This window comes from Gouania willdenowi, chromosome 14 (genome assembly GCF_900634775.1).
Source record: "Gouania willdenowi chromosome 14, fGouWil2.1, whole genome shotgun sequence".
NCBI lineage: Eukaryota > Metazoa > Chordata > Actinopteri > Blenniiformes > Gobiesocidae > Gouania > Gouania willdenowi.
The window spans coordinates 8,423,429-8,446,102 of NC_041057.1; the positions used below are offsets into that span (position 1 = coordinate 8,423,429).

At 35.4% G+C, this 22,674-nt stretch overlaps 4 protein-coding genes across 4 annotated transcripts; 1 reads left to right on the forward strand and 3 right to left on the reverse strand.

Moving 5' to 3' along the window:
* Positions 1 to 1,545: 1,545 nt before the first annotated feature.
* coa4 (cytochrome c oxidase assembly factor 4 homolog) lies at positions 1,546 to 2,793 on the forward strand. The gene is made up of 2 exons (XM_028466182.1): positions 1,546 to 1,700; positions 2,441 to 2,793. The coding sequence occupies exon 2, from the start codon at positions 2,460 to 2,462 to the stop codon at positions 2,706 to 2,708; it is 249 nt and encodes an 82-aa protein (XP_028321983.1). The 5' UTR covers positions 1,546 to 1,700; positions 2,441 to 2,459; the 3' UTR covers positions 2,709 to 2,793.
* Positions 2,794 to 5,002: 2,209 nt separating this feature from the next.
* Positions 5,003 to 6,001, reverse strand: LOC114476022 (olfactory receptor 1-like). The gene has a single exon (XM_028467263.1). It carries the CDS (start codon positions 5,999 to 6,001, stop codon positions 5,003 to 5,005), a length of 999 nt encoding a protein of 332 aa, XP_028323064.1.
* A 5,650-nt stretch (positions 6,002 to 11,651) lies between these two features.
* LOC114476023 (olfactory receptor 1-like) lies at positions 11,652 to 12,650 on the reverse strand. The gene has a single exon (XM_028467264.1). It carries the CDS (start codon positions 12,648 to 12,650, stop codon positions 11,652 to 11,654), a length of 999 nt encoding a protein of 332 aa, XP_028323065.1.
* A 5,522-nt stretch (positions 12,651 to 18,172) lies between these two features.
* On the reverse strand, positions 18,173 to 19,126 carry LOC114476024 (olfactory receptor 1-like). The gene has a single exon (XM_028467265.1). The coding sequence runs from the start codon at positions 19,124 to 19,126 to the stop codon at positions 18,173 to 18,175; it is 954 nt and encodes a 317-aa protein (XP_028323066.1).
* Between the last annotated feature and the right edge of the window lie 3,548 nt (positions 19,127 to 22,674).

Below are 22,674 nucleotides of genomic sequence, written 5' to 3' on the forward strand. Positions count from 1 at the left end.
TTGGGCTTCATACACGTGTGTGTATGAAGTGTTTTTGTCATATATTCATTTATTAGTTAAAAGGTGATTTGCTCCTTTCTTACTGCAGGGTGAGCCCAAACACCTTGATCCAATTTGATGACACGTTCCCACTTTGATGACGAATTTGACGCGGCACTGAGCTGGAGAAGCCGCGCCTCCGGGAAGCTCTCTGCCGTGATTGACATGTAAACAGACACACCCACAAAGGTGAGCGTTTCAGCATCATTCGTGCAGTGCTATGTATGTATTTTCTACAGACTATGTATGCATCAGTGAACGCCCCGCCCCCAAGCTCTGTCTCATGTTTATAAAGCATCATGAGCTCGACTACGGAGTGGGTGGGAGGAGGGCGGGCTGTCCTCTGGCCCTACTTCACCGTGCGGGGAAGAGGAAGCTAGTGTCCCGTCTATAGACACGCCCACTCATGAATATGCATAAGTAGGCCGCAAATCAGCCTGTTTGCGTAGAGTTGCTCAGAAAGTTCGAGAAAATAAACCTCTGTTTTTGGGGTTCTTAGGAAAAAAAATGGAGATGGGTGAAAAATAGCATGACATGAGACCATTAAATGTTAAATTGTGAAGAAATTACCAAACAACTCAGATGCACACCGCACACCGGCTTTATTACCTTCACACACACAGTACAACCCGGAAGATGAATGCACATGCGTGCAAAGATCGTTTATAGTGATCGTTTTTAAAAAGGTGCAACAGCACCTCCTCAAAAACACTAAAGGACATTTTATCTTTAGTGTACACTTCACTCATTGAATCCATCCTCACATACAATATATCTTCCTGGTTCAACTTTCTCACCCTCAAACACAAAACAAAACTCAATAGAATAGTAAACCAGGCCAGTAAGATCACCCAAACCCCTCAGACCCCACTCTGCGATCTGTACAGGCAGAGGAAAGCAACCGTCACCACTCACCCTCTGCATCACTCCTCTCTGCTGCCATCAGGCAGAAGATACAGAACCCATAAAAACATCTACAGAAAAACAATTCATTCCATTCGCAGTTGCTGTACTAAATAGTGCCCGTAGCACTGTACTTTATGCTATTTTTTTTTTTTTATGTGCTATCCTTTAAAGATGTGTTTTTACTGAATTAGTTTTAATGAGCCATGTTGAAAGAAATTTCTGCTCTTTTGAACAGACAATAAAGTTCTATTCTAAACAGAAACTGAGTTCGTTGAAAGCTGAAAGAAAGGTCTTTAAATTTAAATAAACCTTGTGCATTAATTCTATATTCTTTCGATGATTTTCAATAAATAAATAATATATATTACATAATCTTATGTTGTAAAATGTGATTAATTGCTATTAATTCCAGAAAATTGTGAGATTAATTAGTGATTTTATTTTTATTGACAGCCCCAATTCTTTTAGATTAATGAGAGAAATTCTAACAGATCTGCCCTTTAAAATGAAAATAAATCCCATGGTTGGACAGTAAAGCTTCAATGAGTCAGAAACTAACCGCTGTAAAACAACAACAAATAAGACGAAGAAGAAGAACATGAACGACGAAGAAGAATACAGCAAAGCGGAACTATTGGTATCCGTTTACACGGAGCTCTGATACTGTTGCACCGTGTTACATTTTAACCTGTCCGTGTGAACACAAAGGTCCGTCAAGAAAAAATAAAAGTCTGTGACGAAGAGAGAGTTTAAAGGTAAAAACCTTAGAATATATATAATGAAGACAGTAACTTTGCTCTTAAATAACCACAAACATTGTCCACCAGGTGTGTTAAACATCAGGTCGTTATATGTATTTATTTATTAAGTATGAACTACATTTTTATTTTCGTTATATTTATATTCACCTTAGTGGTTTTTGCCGTTTATTTTCGTTTCTGGAGTTACTATACTATAGCTGTTGTAGAAACGATGTAATAAAGATTGAAAGTTAACATTTTAAATGAGTATTTATATTTACTTTAAATCTACGTTTAAGCACGTATATCACTTGTTATTCATTCTTGGTGTTTTCCTGTTTTCTTTTAATTTATTTTTTATTTTGTTCATGGGAAACAAACACAACTAACATTAAATATCTACCAAACATTAAAAAATAAGAGATACCATTAATGTAATGTTTTTATTGATTTATTTGTTTTTATTTCAAGTATTCATTTTACTTATGTACGATAATTTTTTGTAAAACATTGATATTGCTTTAAAAAGTTTGGCCTGTAGAATGAATGATTGTGCTGTACTGAATATTTTTCCCCTTGAAATTATTATCTCTGTCCTTCCTACTCTATTTTCAAACTATTTATTTGTTAATTGTGTTTTAAATCCTTCTTTAAAGAGAATATCCCTTTTGTTTGAGAATTGGAGAAGATGTTATTCGACGTGTAGCAGTAAAACTTGTCCTTCATTGATTAATTCAAGTGTGTTTACCACCTAGAGACTCGCTGGGAAACACGATGGCATCTGTTTTCACTCATGATCGCAGCCGGAGCGACGATGAGGATGACCCAGTGGATCAGATGATTTCCCGCACCGGCTGTGCTGAGCTACACTACGCTGTACAGGAGTGCATGGCTGAGCACCAGGACTGGAGAGCGTGTCAGAACCAAGTCAAGACTTTCAAAGACTGTATGTTGAATTTTCAAAATGCACGGAAACAGCAGCTGTTGAAAAATCCTCCTACCTCCAAGTCTGAGCAGAGCTGAAATAATGACACTTTCTCTCAAACACGTGGGGTGAAGATTTTATATATTTGTGAGAGAAAAAAAATAAACGTGGTTTGAGCATGTAGTGGAAGTTTGTGGTTTTGTAAAGTTATCACTAGGGCTGGGCGATTTAGCCTTATCTCAGATTTTTTAAAGAAAAAGTTTAAATACAATTTTCAAAGGACTGCAGACAGATATATTATCAAAAGTGCAACTTTATTGCTGTGATTGTTTTCAAGAGTTAAAATGCATGGAACAATTTCAAAATAAAAAGTAAATGAGACTTTTTTTAAGGAAAAGTGCAACAATAACTTAACAGTAGCTTAAATTTTGTGATGAAGAAATCAGACAACTACATATTGTATAACATTACAATTAAAAAAATAATAAACTCTTCCTTTAGCATCTCAGCATAGTGTGAATAAAACATTAAACATGCCTGTGGCACACATATAGCCTACTCAAAGGGTCAACACATGTAAACAAAGAGGGGACTGGCTCACATCATGCTATGGTAACAAGGACGGAATGCAAAAATGTCTGAAAAAACTGGTGGGGAAAATGAAAAAAAAAAAATTATATATATATATATACATATATATATTTGTTTTCTACAAATTCATTAAATAGAATTTTTTTTGCCCAGCCCTTGTTATCACTAAATTGTTTTATTTTGATGTATACAAATACATGTCCTAAAACTTAACATCCAACACTGACTAATGAGGAAACGCCTGCACGCTTAATGAGAACACGCAAACAACGCTCATTGATGTATTTGTTTACACATCTGACATTTACAGTTTAATTTAATGTTCCTCTTTAAAGTTTTTTTAATGATCAATGTGAGTTTTTAAAGTCACAACGTGTTTAATCTGGCACTGTTCTGTATTTAGAAACCACTTGTTTTATAGCTTCTGGTAATTAGTTTAATGTGTAAAACGTAATATTTTGTTGTTAAATCCAGTGTCATTAACAGGAGCTTTTTATTCACAATTGGGCTTTAAATAATTTAGTTGTGGCTCATGGACACCTGTTTTTATTATTATTAAATTGCACCAGTTTTCTGCACATATTCAATATTAACAATCTTTGCTGTCATGCACACAGCCCATAAACACAATAGATTATATCATATGTGGTCATAGTTAAGCATGCAGCTACTGTATATATGAAAATAGTGTAAAATAACAGTGGGTGAAATTAAAGTGACAAATGAGGGAGAAATGCACCACACCAGAAGATTAACAGCTAACATAAGCTTATTTAATATATTATATATATTTTTTAAAGTTGCTTCAGCCAAAAATAATTTAAAAAAAAAAACGTTCCTTCATTAAAAAACACGTTTAATAATAAAAATGTTAAAATTCAAACAAATATTTGACTTGCTCCCATACAAGAGGCGTGTCTGCCCTCTAGCGGTCATATACAGCAGTGCGTTATTAACACAGAACAACACAAACACCTGATATTTGTCAAAATGCATGAAAGCAAAAATAAATCAGACAAATTACTGATAAATTTTTTAGACATTTCTCTGTAATTTCAGCAGCGTTTAAAATTAGCATTAGAGCTGTGGTTAGTGTAACTTTAGAACAAAAAGGTCCTGAATTAAAGGATGATCAAATATTAATATATGAAATGACTAATTGACTTGGATGAATGGTAACAAAAAGGCAAACTGGAATCAATCAATAATTAACTTAAGCGCCTTCATATTTAAACAACAGGAAAAACAGTCAAACAAATCAATCAACTTCATACTCCTTTTTTATTTTTCTGAATTAGAAGATTATCTATTAGTCATTAAAAACTTGAAAAAAACTTTAATATCCGAACTGATTACAATTTTTTTGGAATGATATATATGCTATTTGATAATGGTAAAATATGATATTTTTCTACACGTTAAAACAGTATTTATCCCAGCTGGGCTATTAGCCAGAAATATCTTACAAATGTTTAAAAAACAAAAAAAAAAAAAAAACAATGACCAATTAAAAATACATTTTAAAATATTATTTTTCAAATTAAAACATACAATCTTAAACAACTGTATCCTATATGTTCACTTTCTCATAAGTACAGTTATATTAAATGCAGTTTAAAGAAAATAAAAAGTAAATAAATAAAATACACACATCATAACAAACATCAAAAACTAATTCATAATAGGGGGAAAAAAGTAATTTATGATATCAAAATAAGGTTAAAAATCCCAAAGAGGTTGAGAACCACTGTTATAAAGAGTTACAGACCATTAGAACATATTTAAAACACTAAAAGATTCTTCACTTGGTGGAAATTACTTCTGCACACACATTTCTATGGACCTTTTTTTTGCATTTCTCTATTTTCAAAATCCGTTTCAAAGACTCTTTAATTTCTTGTGTTTGCAGGACGTAAATGATTGGGTTCAGCATCGGCGGGAAAACCGAGGTCAGAGACAGGTTAATGATCCGAGCGTTTGGATGGATGTCTGCCATCATCGTGAATGTTATCAACACGGGGACGAAATAGATGGCGACCAACAATAAGTGACCGATGCATGTTTTAAAGGCCTTGAGTCCCTGTTGAAGCGTTGCCACTTTACTCAAAGTACACACAATGTAGAGATAACTCAACAAAATAAAAGCCAGAGGCAGCCAGAATATCACAACTGGGTACAAACAACTGACAACATAACTGGGGAAATGGTCATTACAGGCCAGTCTGTAGATCTGCCCGTGATCACAGAAATAACTATTGATGATCACAGATTTACAGAATGAGAGTCTGGTCAGGAGAAACACAGAGATAAGCACAGCTAATATCACAAACAACCAGCCATACAAAACCAGTGAAAACATAAACCTGTGGGTCACTTTCACCGCATAGTGCAGAGGAAATATGATGGCTATCAACCTGTCATAGGCGAGCGCCACCAGGTTAAAGGACTGCATGGACAGGCAGGTGTAGCAGAAGAACAGGTAGGTCAGACAGTCGTTGAAAGGAATACGAGGATTGTTAAAAAGAAAGACGTCAAGGACCTTTGGCACCAGAGCAGTGTTACCCAACAGGTCCACAAAGGCTAAGTTAAACACAGCCACATACTTTGGACTTCTCAGGTTGTGATCCAACAGTATCACAACCATCACAGCTGCGTTTCCCACCACAGACACAATGAACACAAAGAACAGGAAGATATAGTAATATTTGATATTGGATATACCAATAAATCCAGTTATGATGAAATAAGCAGGATGGACGAAGGTGATGTTTCTACCCAGAGCAGAGTTGAAGAGGTTCATTGTTGAACCTGCTGTTCAGAGTCAGTGAGGAGGGGGGGGGGGCGTCAAGCTTCCTTTTATCATCAAATGGGAATGACTTCTTTTTTTTTTTTAGATTAAGTGACGCACAGGCAAACAAATCATGCAACGTTCCTCTGCTTTCTTAACAGATGACCTCACTCCCTGATAAAAAACCTTAAAGGACATGAATGTTTTAGATTTAACTATTAATACAATAACTATCTGTCAACCGTAAAACAATATCATCATCATCATCATAAAGGCAATGTAATACATGTAAGGCATACAATAGCAAAACATTAAGTGAAAAGTAAAGCCACCTTATGTTTGTGTGTGTATTTAAACGAGTGAATTTAAAACACTATTATTATTATTACTGATGAATGCAGAAGATGCCGATGTTTATAAAGAAGTGGGTTTTTTTCAACGTAAAAAGGCAGCTCTCTACGCTGCCATTGGACATAACCGCGCTATGCTAAATACTATACGTAAGTTCACAGTGCATTAGTGAATTGATAGAACATGGCCGCTGCTATGTTCTCTAGCTAGTGGGCGGGACAACACTACAGGAAGGATGACAGCGCTAGAGATGAAAAGAAGAAAAACAACAGCTTTTAAAAGATGGGAGACCAACACCAGAGGGTTATCCCATAAAGCTGAGGGGTATCCCATAAAGCTGAGGGGTATCCCATAAAGCTGAGGGGTATCCCATAAAGCTGAGGGGTATTCCATAAAGCTGAGGGGTATTCCATAAAGCTGAGGGGTATCCCATAAAGCTGAGGGGTATCCTATAAAGCTGAGGGGTATCCCATAAAGCTGAGGGTTATCCCATAAAGCTGAGGGGTATTCCATAAAGATGAGGGGTATCCCATAAAGCTGAGGGGTATCCCATAAAGCTGAGGGGTATTCCATAAAGCAGGTTATGTTCAAACTCTGAGTATGTTCAGGCTGAAATGAGGGAAACGCTGAGTATCTCATTCCTAAACGCGAGGTATGTTCTTCTCTGAGTATGTTACCACGGCAACATTGTCTGTGAACTAAACCTGGTCGCTGGCAGGTTTTATCAAAGAAACCCTGGGTTTCTACCTGGCTCCGCCCACCTGAACACCGTTTCTTTACACATTAATGAACCTTAACACTTTTCTCTGAAACACATTAGTAACATCACACACCACAGACGTGTTCACATCATTACTAATGTTGTGTTGCTTTGTTTTTTTTTTTTTGTGCAAACAGTAGTTTTCTTTCTAACATTGTAGATGTAGAGCATTAAGTGAAACACACTGAGAGGTTGATCTGCATTAAAACATCTACTGACGTCTGTAGTAAAGTTCACTGAATACAAACCTGTGGATAATATAAAGGAGGAGATGATAATTTAAATGAATCCACTTTTAAGGCTCGATTGTTATTTTATATTGTTATACAGTTAAATCTGTAGATCACGGCTCTATGAAGATATGATGGCGCAGTGAGTTGTGATGCTGCTCTTGGAAGCGATGAGTCGCGGGTTTGTGTCCCGCTTCAGTGTTTTTTTATGACATTTTTTAGGACGTTGAGATGACTCTGGCGACAATATTACATTAAAAATCAATATAAATAATGCAATATCAAGCGGCATTTACTGTCTTAATATCCAGTGTAACGGGAGGGCTCTATGTAGCCATCCTATGCTGCTGACACGTCTCCTCAGACACATTTTATTCATATTATTCACCGCTTGTCACGTCACTGAAGCAATAAAGTGATGAAGCGACCAAAAAGTGTGACTAATTACGGGTGATTTAAGCCACTATAATCACTGAAGACTGAACACACCTTTAGAACAGGCTCATATTCCTCAAAATCCGGCTTATTTCACCCATTACGGTGAATAAATCACTATTTTCCAGGTGGTTGCCATGGTAGCTCGACTCATCTTCGATCTATTGATGATGGCTTTTTATCGCGCGCGTGCACGTCAGTTACCCAAGGTTTACATACTCAGGGTTGATTAACCCACTTCATACCAGCTGTAATGGAATCCGATACCCAGAGTTTGCCATCGCGGGGTGTGTTGACCCAGAGTTTATGGATAGACTCAGAGTTTGTTAACCCTCCTTTATGGAACACCCCTCTGAACTACCAGACCTTCAGCAAAGGTAAGGTCAGAAAATTGTTTGTATTTTTCACAGTGAAAGGAAGGATTGGCTTTGTGGATGAGCCTCACTGAGGTTGTTCTGAGTTGTTGTCATTTTCTCCATGTTTCTGTGTTTCCAACAGATGCGCTGCCGTGTCATGAGATATATCTTGTTGCGAGAGTATGGAGGCTATATTAAATTATTGTTTCTTTAATGGTGTTTTACAGTGTTGATTTTGTTTGATTAACACTTGCCAGCAGAAACATATGAAATTGTCATTGGTGGTCTCAATTTACAACGTGCCTACCCAACCCTAGTGGTCACTGCATGTAGATACTGTATATAGGCAAACAAAAACAAAAAAAGCAGCAGCTAATATCGAACTTCCCTAATCGTATCATGATGCTAATATCACCTGTCATATTGTATGGTGAACTCTGTCTATCCTCCCATCCCTACTATAACTGTACCATATGTTGAATATATAATATCATTTTGAATGTATTCTGCATAAAATCATGTGTTTCCCAAAGACTTACCTTAAAGTGTCCATGTTTTCATTCCCAACAGCTGGTGATGGACCATCAGGACAAACAACAACTGTAACATCTGGTTCACCTTCATGCACTTCACAGCTGATTTATTTTTGTAATTAACTTGATAATAGTTAATATTCTGCAGCTGGACATGCGCATGCTCCGGCTGTGGTGCGTTCAAGGTACTTTTCAAAGTTGGACAAAGGGTAATAGCAAAGGACTTTTAATTTCAAACTAGATAAATCGAATAATAACTAACTGTTAATTTTATAAACCAGTAGATATGTAAAATATTATTTATTAAATGAATTGAATATTTGGGCAGTTCTACAAATTGGTAATGTTGTACTTTATTCAACATTGAAAAGTTAATTTCTCAAAAAGAGATGATTATAAAAATGCACCAGCTAGGATTTTAAATGCTCTACAGTAATTTATTTATTTATTTTTTCATGTATTTTTGTGTTGTAGTTTTTATTGTGTTATTTATTTTTGTTGAATTTGAGAATCTTTTACTAACTTAGAACTTGCTATTCTGTGTTTTTATATAATACATTTTATTTGTATTTTATCAGAAGTTTTATTCTAAGATCTGCAAATATTTTTCACAAATTCATATTAAACCCCTCCAGCCAAGCCACTGAATGGATGAGATATCTTTGAATCAACATGTTGTCCTATGAATAAAGAAATGTTAGAAACAGAAAATTATGCAGGAATAAAAATGTGAGCTAAAATTTCCAGCCAGCATTTTAATGATTTATTTATTTATTTATTTTTAAGTCTGTGGAAGTTATTGTTTTTTATAAAGTGGACCAAGGAAGAAGAAAAAGTACGGAAGCTTATTGCATTCACTTGAAAAAAAAAGTTTCTGTTTTTATGAGTAAAGTTTCTGTTTTCATGAGTAAAATAAATCCTGTTTTTATGAGTAAAGTTTCTGTTTTCATGACAGCCTCCTACTGCAGTAGGATTAAGGGTAGGGTTAGGGTTAGGTTTAAGATTAGGATTAGGTGCAGGGTTAGGTTTAGGATTAGGTGTAGGTGTAGGATTAGGTTTAGGGTTTGACGTTGCTGTGTTTTCCAAGATCAACTAAACCAGTCCGTGTTTAATCTGTCACTGTTTTATATTTAGAAACCACTTATTTTAAAGCTTCTGTTAATTTGTTTGATGTGTAAATGTAATATTTCAATTTTAAAATCCAGTGTCATTAACAGGAGCTTTTAATTCACAGTCGGGCCTTTTTTTTTTTTTCTTAAGAAATTTTGTTGTGGCTCATGGTTGCCTGTTTAATGACAAACCTTTTTTGTTATTATTATAATTATTATTAAATTGTACCAGTTTTCTGCACATATTCAATATTAATGATCTTTGTTGTCATGCACACGGCCCATAAACATAATAGATTATAGCATATGTGGTCACAGTTAAGCATGCAGCTACTGTATATATGAAAATAGTGTAAAATAATGACAACAATGAGTGAAATTATCTTTTTAAAGTGACAAATGAGGGGGATATGCACCACAAGAAGTGAGTAACTAATAACATATGCAAGATTTAAGAAGATAAACAGCTAACATAAGCTTATTTAATATATTGTACATTTTTTAAGTTGCTTCAAACAAAACAATATTCAAAATTTAGAAAATTCCCTTCAATAAAAACATGTTCAATAATAATAAAAAAAAATGTTTAAATGCAAACAAATATTTGACACCAAACAAATCTCATTTAAACACGTTTTTCTTTGAATATTTTTTTTTCTTCATTGATTGAAGCGACTTTTTATATATTATTATTATTATTATTATTATTATTATTACTATTATTGTTATTGAATAATAAATACACAAATCTGCCTCTTCAAGTTTTTTCAGTATCAATATTGTATAGTGGGAATAAACTTGTCCCCAGTTCCATTAATGTGTTTATTTATTTGAGCAGTCACAATACACACACTGACCCAACACAGTCCAGATAAACCGGTAAACATGGATCTAATTTTCATCGTTCTGTGTTAATGACAGTTAATAAATCTATAGATAAATGACAAAAATATGCACAAGATAAACTTGCTCCCATACAAGAGACGTGTCTGCCCTCTAGCGGTCATATACAGAAGTGCGTTATTAACACAGAACAACACATAAACACCTGATGTTTTTTATTTTTCTGAAATAGAAGTTAATCTGATTAATTTTTTTTGGAATGATATATATGCTATTAAGCTACTTGATACACGTTAAAACAGTACATTATAGTATTTATCCCAGCTGGGCTATTAGCAATAATAGGTTATAAAGCAGTGTTTTTCAACCTTGGGATCCTGGCCCCATGTAGGGTCGCCAGAAATATCTTATACATGTTTTAAAAAAATTACACACAATCTTAAACAACTGTATTTTATACTTTTACTTTCTCAAAATATAAATCCAGTCCAAAAGAAATGCAATTTAAAGAAAAAAATGAGAAAAATGTAAAGAAAGTAAAATAAAATAAAATACAGTAGCATCGTGTCACTTTGTGCACTAATCCTGGCAATTGTGTATTTGTTACACACACATTATAACAAACATGATCAAAATCGAATGGATTTTTGAAGGAAAAAAGGCTTTAAGGTTACCAAAAATTTAAACGAGATCGCCTGAAATGTCCAATGATTGATAAGAAAAAAAATTACTCATTAAAAATACATTTTAAAACATTATTAATATTTTTCAAATTAAAACAACACACTATCTTAAACAACTGTATCCTATACTTTCACTTTCTCATATATAATCATAGTTAAATTAAATGCAGTTTAAAGAAACAAAAAAGTAAATAAATAAAAAAAATACACACATTATAACAAACATCAAAAACTAATTCATATTAGGAGAAAAAAAGTAATTTATGATATCAAAATAAGGTTAAAAATCCCAAAGAGGTTGAGAACCACTGTTATAAAGAGTTACAGACCATTAGAACATATTTAAAACACTAAAAGATTCTTCACTTGGTAGAAATTACTTCTGCACACACATTTCTATGGATCTTTTTTTTGCATTTCTCTATTTTCAAAATTCGTTTCAAAGACTCTTTGATTTCTTGTGTTTGCAGGACGTAAATGATTGGGTTCAGCATCGGCGGGAAAACCGAGGTCAGAGACAGGTTAATGATCCGAGCGTTTGGTTGTATGTCTGCCATCATCGTGAATGTTATCAACATGGGGATGAAATAGATGGCGACCAACAATAAGTGACCGATGCATGTTTTAAAGGCCTTGAGTCCCTGTTGAAGCGTTGCCACTTTTCTCAAAGTACACACAATGTAGAAATAACTCAACAAAATAAAAGCCAGAGGCAGCCAGAATATCACAACTGGGTACAAACAACTGACAACATAATTGGGGAAATGGTCATTACAGGACAGTCTGTAGATCTGCCCATGATCACAAAAATAACTATTGACGATCACAGATTTACAGAATGAGAGTCTGGTCAGGAGAAACACACAGATAAGCACAGCTAATATCACAAACAACCAGCAAGACAAAATCAGTGAAAACATAAACCTGTGGGTCACTTTCACCGCATAGTGTAGAGGAAATATGATGGCTATCAACCTGTCATAGGCGAGCGCCACCAGGTTAAAGGACTGCATGGACAGGCAGGTGTAGCAGAAGAACAGGTAGGTCAGACAGTCGTTGAAAGGAATACGAGGATTGTTAAAAAGAAAGACGTCAAGGACCTTTGGCACCAGAGCAGTGTTACCCAACAGGTCCACAAAGGCTAAGTTAAACACAGCCACATACTTTGGACTTCTCAGGTTGTGATCCAACAGTATCACAACCATCACAGCTGCGTTTCCCACCACAGACACAATGAACACAAAGAACAGGAAGATATAGTAATATTTGATATTGGATATACCAATAAATCCAGTTATGATGAAATAAGCAGGATGGACGAAGGTGATGTTTCTACCCAGAGCAGAGTTGAAGAGGTTCATTGTTGAACCTGCTGTTCAGAGTCAGTGAGGAGGGGGGGGGCGTCAAGCTTCCTTTTATCATCAAATGGGAATGACTTCTTTTTTTTTTTTTAGATTAAGTGACGCACAGGCAAACAAATCATGCAACGTTCATCTGCTTTCTTAACAGATGACCTCACTCCCTGATAAAAAACCTTAAAGGGCATGAATGTTTTACATTTAACTATTAATACAATAACTAACTGTCAACTTATGTTTGTGTGTGTATTTAAACGAGTGAATTAAAAACACTATTATTATTATTACTGATGAATGCAGAAGATGCCGATGTTTATAAAGAAGTAATTTTCTGAATAATGTCTCAATGTGTCTTTATTACTGGGCCTACAAATACATGATTATTGATGAACATTCCTTACTGTGAATGAATAGATAAAAATACAAATAAATTAATAATTGTTTTCACTAGCACTTATTTGTTTGTTTCTCTGTTTGCAGTATTACATCAAAACCAAATAACAGAGTTTTTGACAAAATTGCAATCAAAGACAGACCTTTCAAAAATCTCCATCTTATCACTGGCAAAAATGCATATCTCAATTTGTAGTTGACAGATTGTTATGAAATTTGACACAGTTATGACAGAGGGATTATTGTTGATCTAATGTTTTTACTGCTGATTTTAATGTTTTTTTTAAACTGTTTAGTTTTCTGTTGCACTTTTTAATAAAGTAAAGCACATTGAATTGCCATGTGTATAAATTTGCCGTGCCTCATGTCATGTTGGTTTCTCAATTATCGAGTTTCATCTGGATCAGATCCGTACTTGTGCATTTGATTGCAATTTTTCAAAATAAAACGGGGGTGCCCATACATTTGGACCTACTGTATGGTTATTATTGGGGATACAAATTTCTTCCAAACCTTTAAAGTGTGAATGATCATGGGACAATGTTGGTATTTTTGATTTTCTTACATTCCTATTGAGTTGAAAGGTCAAACTCAAGAATCACAGTATGTCCAAACTAAATTAATCAAAATAAAAGCATGGTTATTTTTTCAACTGAAATGTTTTTTTTTATTTTTCTCCTTTTTCGAAATATTTTATTGAGAGAGGGATAATATTATTAGCCGACATTAGCCAATAAATCTTATATCGGTTGACATAGGTAGGCAAGGTAGGCAGTGGCTACCCAAGGGTGAATTGATATTTTGATTATTTGTTTTAATTATAATATATTATAAATTATTTATTTTTCAATTTCCAATAGCCTACAGTACCTATAAGTTTGAAAGTGTCAACATTTTGTGCGTTTCATAGCCCAAATTACTAAACATCGCTATTTCCTGGAACAGCTGCACAGTCTCACTCCGCTGCAAGGCAGGAGGAGGCCACACCCCCTCCTAAAAATCACATTGCTGCTCTGCCTCTGTTCACACAGCGTGTTTTTATGTGTTTGCGCATGCACAGTCAGTTCTCCAAGATGAAAACCATTTACGTAAAAAGGCAGCTCTCTACGCTGCCATTGGACATAACCGCGCTATGCTAAATACTATACGTAAGTTCACAGTGCATTAGTGAATTGATAGAACATGGCCGCTGCTACATTCTCTAGCTAGTGGGCGGGACAACACTACAGGAAGGATGACAGCGCTAGAGACGAAAAGAAGAAAAACAACAGCTTTTAAAAGATGGGAGACCAACACCAGAGGGTTATTCCATAAAGCTGAGGGGTATCCCATAAAGCTGAGGGGTATTCCATAAAGCTGAGGGGTATCCCATAAAGCTGAGGGGTATTCCATAAAGCTGAGGGGTATCCCATAAAGCAGGTTATGTTCAAACTCTGAGTATGTTCAGGCTGAAATGAGGGAAACGCTGAGTATCTCATTCCTAAACGTGAGGTATGTTCTTCTCTGAGTATGTTACCATGGCAACATTGTCTGTGAACTAAACCTGGTCGCTGGCAGGTTTTATCAAAGAAACCCTGGGTTTCTACCTGGCTCCGCCCACCTGAACACCGTTTCTTTACACATTAATGAACCTTAACACTTTTCTCTGAAACACATTAGTAACATCACACACCACAGACGTGTTCACATCATTACTAATGTTGTGTTGCTTTATGTTTTTTTTTTTTGTGCAAACAGTAGTTTTCTTTCTAACATTGTAGATGTAGAGCATTAAGTGAAACACACTGAGAGGTTGATCTGCATTAAAACATCTACTGACGTCTGTAGTAAAGTTCACTGAATACAAACCTGTGGATAATATAAAGGAGGAGATGATAATTTAAATGAATCCACTTTTAAGGCTCGATTGTTATTTTATATTGTTATACAGTTAAATCTGTAGATCACGGCTCTATGAAGATATGATGGCTCAGTGAGATGTGATGCTGCTCTTGGAAGCGATGAGTCGCGGGTTTGTGTCCCGCTTCAGTGTTTTTTTATGACATTTTTTAGGACGTTGAGATGACTCTGGCGACAATATTACATTAAAAATCAATATAAATAATACGATATCAAGCGGCATTTACTGTCTTTATATCCAGTGTAACAGGAGGGCTCTATGCAGCCATCCTATGCTGCTGACACGTCTCCTCAGACACATTTTATTCATATTATTCACCGCTTGTCACGTCACTGAAGCAATAAAGTGATGAAGCGACCAAAAAGTGTGACTAATTACAGGTGATTTAAGCCACTATAATCACTGAAGACTGAACACACCTTTAGAGCAGGCTCATATTCCTCAAAATCCGGCTTATTTCACCCAGTACAGTGAATAAATCACTATTTTCCGGGTGGTTGCCATGGTAGCTCGACTCATCTTCGATCCATTGATGATGGCTTTTTTCTTTGTATTTTATTTTATTTTATTTGTATTTTATCAGAAGTTTTATTCTAAGATCTGCAAATATTTTTCACATATTCATATTAAACCCCTCCGGCCAAGCCACTGAATGGATGCGATATCTTTGAATCAACATGTTGTCCTATGAATAAAGAAATGTTTGAAACAGAAAATTATGCAGGAATAAAAATGTGAGCTAAAATTTCCAGCCAACATTTTAATGATTTATTTATTTTTATTTTTTTTTTTTAAGTCTGTGGAAGTTATTGTTTTTTATAAAGTGGACCAAGGAAGAAGAAAAAGTACCGAAGCTTATTGCATTCACTTGAAAAAAAAAGTTTTTATGAGTAAAGTTTCTGTTTTTATGAGTAAAATAAATCTTGTTTTTATGAGTAAAGTTTTTGTTTTTATGAGTAAAACAAATCCTGTTTTTGTGAGTAAAGTTTCTGTTTTTATGAGTGAAATAAATCTTGTTTTTATGAGTAAAGTTTCTGTTTTTATGAGTGAAATAAATCTTGTTTTTATGAGTAAAGTTTCTGTTTTTATGAGTAAAATAAATCTTGTTTTTATGAGTAAAGTTTCTGTTTTCATGACAGCCTCCTACTACAGTCGGATTAAGTGTAGGGTTAGGGTTAGGGTTAGGTTTAAGATTAGGATTAGGTGCAGGGTTAGGTTTAGGATTAGGTGTAGGTGTAGGATTAGGTTTAGGGTTTGACGTTGCTGTGTTTTCCAAGATCAACTAAACCAGTCCGTGTTTAATCTGTCACTGTTTTATATTTAGAAACCACTTATTTTAAAGCTTCTGTTAATTGGTTTGATGTGTAAATGTAATATTTCATTTTTAAATCCAGTGTCATTAACAGGAGCTTTTAATTCACAATCGGGCCTTTTTTTTTTTTTCTTAAGAAATTTTGTTGTGGCTCATGGTTGCCTGTTTAATGACAAACCTTTTTTATTATTATTATTATTATTATTATTATTATTATTATTATTAATAAATTGTACAAGTTTTCTGCACATATTCATTATTAATGATCTTTGTTGTCATGCACACGGCCCATAAACATAATAGATTATAGTATATGTGGTCACAGTTAAGCATGCAGCTACTGTATATTTGAAAATAGTGTAAAATATTGACAACAATGAGTGAAATTATCTTTTTAAAGTGACAAATGAGGGGGAAATGCACCACAAGAAGTGAGTAACTAATAACATGCAAGATTTAAGAAGATAAACAGCTAACATAAGCTTATTTAATATATTGTACATTTTTTAAGTTGCTTCAAACAAAACAATATTCAAAATTTAGAAAATGCCCTTCAATAAAAACATGTCTAATACTAAAAAAAATGATCATTGATTGAAGCGACTTTTTATATTATTATTATTATTATTATTATTATTATTATTATTGAATAATAAATACACAAATCTGCCTCTTCAAGTTTTTTCAGTATCAATATTGTATAGTGGGAATAAACTTGTCCCCAGTTCCATTAATGTGTTTATTTATTTGAGCAGTCACAATACACACACTGACCCAACACAGTCCAGATAAACCGGTAAACATGGATCTAATTTTCATCGTTCTGTGTTAATGACAGTAAATAAATCTATAGATAAATGACAAAAATATGCACAAGATAAACTTGCTCCCATACAAGAGACGTGTCTGCCCTCTAGCGGTCATATACAGAAGTGCGTTATTAACACAGAACAACACATAAACACCTGATGTTTTTTTATTTTTCTGAATTAGAAGCTAATCTGTTAGATTAATAATAATAAAAAAAAAAACATACCAAATGATTAACAACATGAAAAAACACATTCATATGTTACCTGATTAATTTTTTTTGGAATGATATATTTGCTATTAAGCTACTTGATACACGTTAAAACAGTACAATATAGTATTTATCCCAGCTGGGCTATTAGCAATAATAGGTAATAAAGCAGTGTTTTTCAACCTTGGGATCCTGGCCCCATGTAGGGTCGCCAGAAATATCTTATACATGTTTTAAAAAAATTACACACAATGTTAAACAACTGTATTTTATACTTTTCCTTTCTCAAAATATAAATCCAGTCCAAAAGAAATGCAGTTTAAAGAAAAGAATGAGAAAAATGTAAAGAAAGTAAATAAATAAAATACAGCAGCATCGTGTCACTTTGTGCACTAATCCTGGCAATTGTGTATTTGTTACACACACATTATAACAAACATGATCAAAATCGAATGGATTTTTGAAGGAAAAAAGGCTTTAAGGTTACCAAAAATTTAAACGAGGTCGCCTGAAATGTCCAATGATTGATAAGAAAAAAATTACTGATTAAAAATACATTTTAAAACATTATTATTATTTTTCAAATTAAAACAACACACAATCTTAAACAACTGTATCCTATACTATCACTTTCTCATATATAAGCATAGTTAAATTAAATGCAGTTTAAAGAAAAGAAAAAGTAAATAAATAAAAAAAATACACATTAAAACAAACATCAAAAACTAATTCATAATAGGAGAAAAAAAAGTAATTTATGATATCAAAATAAGGTTAAAAATCCCAAAGAGGTTGAGAACCACTGTTATAAAGAGTTACAGACCATTAGAACATATTTAAAACACTAAAAGATTCTTCACTGGGTGGAAATTACTTCTGCACACACATTTCTATGGACCTTATTTGCATTTCTCTATTTTCAAAATCCGTTTCAAAGACTCTTTGATTTCTTGTGTTTGCAGGACGTAAATGATTGGGTTCAGCATCGGCGGGAAAACCGAGGTCAGAGACAGGTTAATGATCCGAGCGTTTGGATGTATGTCTGCCATCATCGTGAATGTTATCAACACGGGGACGAAATAGATGGCGACCAACAATAAGTGACCGATGCATGTTTTAAAGGCCTTGAGTCCCTGTTGAAGCGTTGCCACTTTACTCAAAGTACACACAATGGCGAGATAACTCAACAAAATAAAAGCCAGAGGCAGCCATGATATCAAAAATGGGAACAAATAACTGACAACATAACTGGGGAAATTGTCATTACAGGCCAGTCTGTAGATCTGCCCATGATCACAAAAATAACTATTGATGATCACAGATTTACAGAATGAGAGTCTGGTCAGGAGAAACACAGCAATGAGCACGGCTAATATCACAAACAACCAGCAAGACAAAATCAGTGAAAACATAAACCTGTTGGTCACTTTCATCACATAGTGCAGAGGAAATATGATGGCTATCAACCTGTCATAGGCGAGCACCACCAGGTTAAAGGACTGCATGGACAGGCAGGTGTAGCAGAAGAACAGGTAGGTCAGACAGTCGTTGAAAGGAATACGAGGATTGTTAAAAAGAAAGACGTCAAGGACCTTTGGCACCAGAGCAGTGTTACCCAACAGGTCCACAAAGGCTAAGTTAAACACAGCCACATACTTTGGACTTCTCAGGTTGTGATCCAACAGTATCACAACCATCACAGCTGCGTTTCCCACCACAGACACAATGAACACAAAGAACAGGAAGATATAGTAATATTTGATATTGGATATACCAATAAATCCAGTTATGATGAAATAAGCAGGATGGACGAAGGTGATGTTTCTACCCAGAGCAGAGTTGAAGAGGTTCATTGTTGAACCTGCTGTTCAGAGTCAGTGAGGAGGGGGGGGGGGCGTCAAGCTTCCTTTTATCATCAAATGGGAATGACTTCTTTTTTTTTTTTAGATTAAGTGACGCACAGGCAAACAAATCATGCAACGTTCATCTGCTTTGCAGAAGAAGAAAACTTGATGGTTTTCTACTGAAAAATGTCGGGTTTCACAAACTATTAAAGAATGTTTAAAAAAAATAAAACACACAAAAAAACATGGCTTTTTTATTCTACAAAGATTATTGCTACATATTGAGGTGGAAATTTCTTTTACTGACACATAAGGCAAGGCAAGGCAAGGCAAATTTATTTGTATAGCGCATTTCATACTCAAGGCAACTCAATGTGCTTTACATGATAAAACATTCAATTGTTTAAAATCAATAAGAACAAAATAAGTCACAGCTGTTCCAAGCAATGAGCCACGAATTAATTTGAATGAAAAACAATCTACACTGGCATTGGGGGTCAAATAATATGTGTTAATAAATTTGCAATGCTCATGGTGCCAAACCTCAGACAGCATCCAAATATACTCAAGGGATTATTAAACCTCCAGAGCCAGTAAATCCAAACAATTTCAGCAAAATCCAAAGGGATTCAATGGAAAACTCCCTTCAACAAATAAATGAAATTAACCCTAATTATGGCCTTCTGTACATTAATTCCATTTTGAACATTTCTACCCCCCTCAGTGCTAGACGTTTTAAAGCATTTTGACTAATATTTAAAGACCCACAGAATATGTTGTACTATGACAATCTCAATTCATGACACCAGAAAGATATGAAAGATTAAAGTATCTAATTTCACCAGAAAAAATTATTTTGTTTCTGGCTTGTTTTGTTCTTCTGTAATCAGCAGTTGAACAGAGGCAAGTTTCACACAAATCGCCAGTTTGTGACAAAAAGCTGAGAAAAATGGCTTTTTCTGATAAAATCTGTTAGTGACTTTGAAGCAATTTTTTTTTTTTTGCTTTAGGGACAACACCTCAACATTGGTTTCCTTCTATAAAACAACAAAAACAACACTTTTGATGGCAACATTATTATTATTTTGCTATCTACGTCAGAGTTGAATGGATTTAGGGGCGGTGTTTGGCTCAGTGGGTAGAGCGCCCGCCCCATCTACAGAGGCTATAGCTCCTCACCTGCAGCGGGTCCAGGTTCGATTCCCGGCCTGGGACCCTTTCCTGCGTGTCATTCCCTGCTCTCTCTGACCCCCTTCCTGTCAAGCAACTGTCATATAAAGGCCACTAGAGCCAAAAACAGTTGAATGGATTTCTTACTGTATTTTGGCCATCCTCCAAGTCTCTCCCCCATCATTCTCCACACACGCAACTTCCTCCTCATCCCGGACATGCCGAAGCTTGCCCTGTTTTTTTTTTTTTTATTGTTTTCTCTCACCATCGCAACACACTCAATAGTCCACTTAGGTTCCACACATGCTCTGGTCGAGTGTGCGCTGCTGTTAGCTGCTGGTGAACTTCAGCATCAACTCCCGTAGTGCCATTTTCTGTCTTGTAAACTCCTTTCCTCTCTCTCTGAGCTCTGCCCATAATGGGTGATCTCTCATCCAAAGGTGTGCTGCTGTCACCTACATGTTACCAGTTGGTCACTACACTATTGTACAAATATTCACCGAAGAGCTTCGTCACACTGTCTCCTAGCAAAACGTCGAAAAACACAATTCATGTCTATAGACGTGAATGGCACTCCACGTTACTAAACCAATTCACGTCTATAGACGTGATTGGCACTCAATGAGTTAAAGATGTTCTTCCACTAATTAGCACTAATATGGTGAACTGGATTAACACATCTCCAGTAACAGGTAATGTACCACAGGCCTTTAAAACTGCTGTAATCAAACCTCTCCTTAAAAAAACCTACCCTCGATCAAAGTGACTTGTCCAATTATAGGCCAATATCCAATCTCCCTTTAGTTTCCAAAATTCTTGAAAAAGTCATTGCAAGTCAACTATGTGATCACCTACTTAGGGACAATTTATACGAAAGCTTTCAGTCTGGCTTTAGAGCCCATCACAGCACAGAGACTGCCTTAGTAAAAGTAACCAATGATCTCCTCTTAGCCTCAGACAGAGGTGCTCTTAGATCTCAGTGCAGCCTTCGATACAGTGGATCATCATTTATTACTGCAGAGACTGAAAAGCATTTTTGGGATTAAAGAAACAGCGCTGGGTTGGTTTAAATCCTACCTATCAGACAGAGCCCACTTTGTTCATGTTAATAATTTATCCTCAGCGCACACCAGAGTTAATCAAGCAGTTCCACAAGGCTCAGTTTTGGGACCAAAACTCTTTTCATTATATGTGCTTCCACTAGGTAATATTATCAGAGAACATGATATAAATTTCCATTGCTATGCAGATGACACACAGCTTTATTTGTCAAGGAAATCAGATGAAACTCAAAAGTTTTTAAAAGTCCAGGCTTGTCTTAAAGACATCACATCCTGGATGAGCTGTAACTTTCTCCAATTGGCTTCCCTTCATTGGCTTTCTGTAAAATCTAGAATAGAGTTTAAAATTCTCCTGTTAGTATACAAAGCTCTGCATGATCAAGCTCCTGTATATCTCAGAGACCTATTAGTGCCCTATCGTCTGGGCAGATCACTTCGCTCTCAGTTTGCTGGCCTTCTGGAAGTTCCTAACATGTCTAGAAGTAGAACAGGAGGAAGAGCTTTCAGCTACCAGGCCTCTCACCTTTGGAACCAGCTTCTAGTCTCAGTACGAGAGGCTGCTACTCTCTCCACCTTTAAGGCTAAACTCAAAACCTACTTATATGCTGAAGCGTATACCGCATAATAGCATTAACTTAACCGCTAAAGTGGGCATGGGCTCGTCCACAAACGGTCCCATTTACTGTCGTTGTAGTCGCTTTTAGATTTCATATACACGGAAAGACATTCAATTCTGATGTAGCTGGTTATGATTTACTGTCCGCATAAACACTACTGAATCATAACATAACCTGACCGCTAGAGCGGACATGGGCTCATCTGTGAACGGTTACATTTACAGACTATGGAGTCATTGTTAGTTTACCAATAAACGGGAAGAGATTCATCACCTTTGTAATAAGTGTTGACCAGGCCACTGGGAGTGAGGCCCAAGGCCAAGGCAGGCTGACTTGATAATACTGTATCATGTTTTTCTGCAGTCAGTGCCTTCTCCTCGCCCTTCTCTCTCTGCTCTGAAGCTGATGATGACAGTTTCTGATCTGTGGTTCACGACTCAACTAGTCTGGGACACTCTGATAGTCTATCTCTCTATCCTGTTCTGTTGGTCCTTCTGTCCACTAAACCCAACCAGTCGACGCAGATGGCTGCCACCTCTGAACCTGGTTCTGCTGGAGATTTTTTTTCCTGTTAAAAAAGAGTTGTTTCTTCCCATTGTCGCTAAATGCTTGTTTATGTGGATATTGTTGGATTTTTTCTTTGTTATTATTAATTTTATATTTTGATATGCACATTGAGATGACTTTGTTGTAATTTGCGCTATACAAA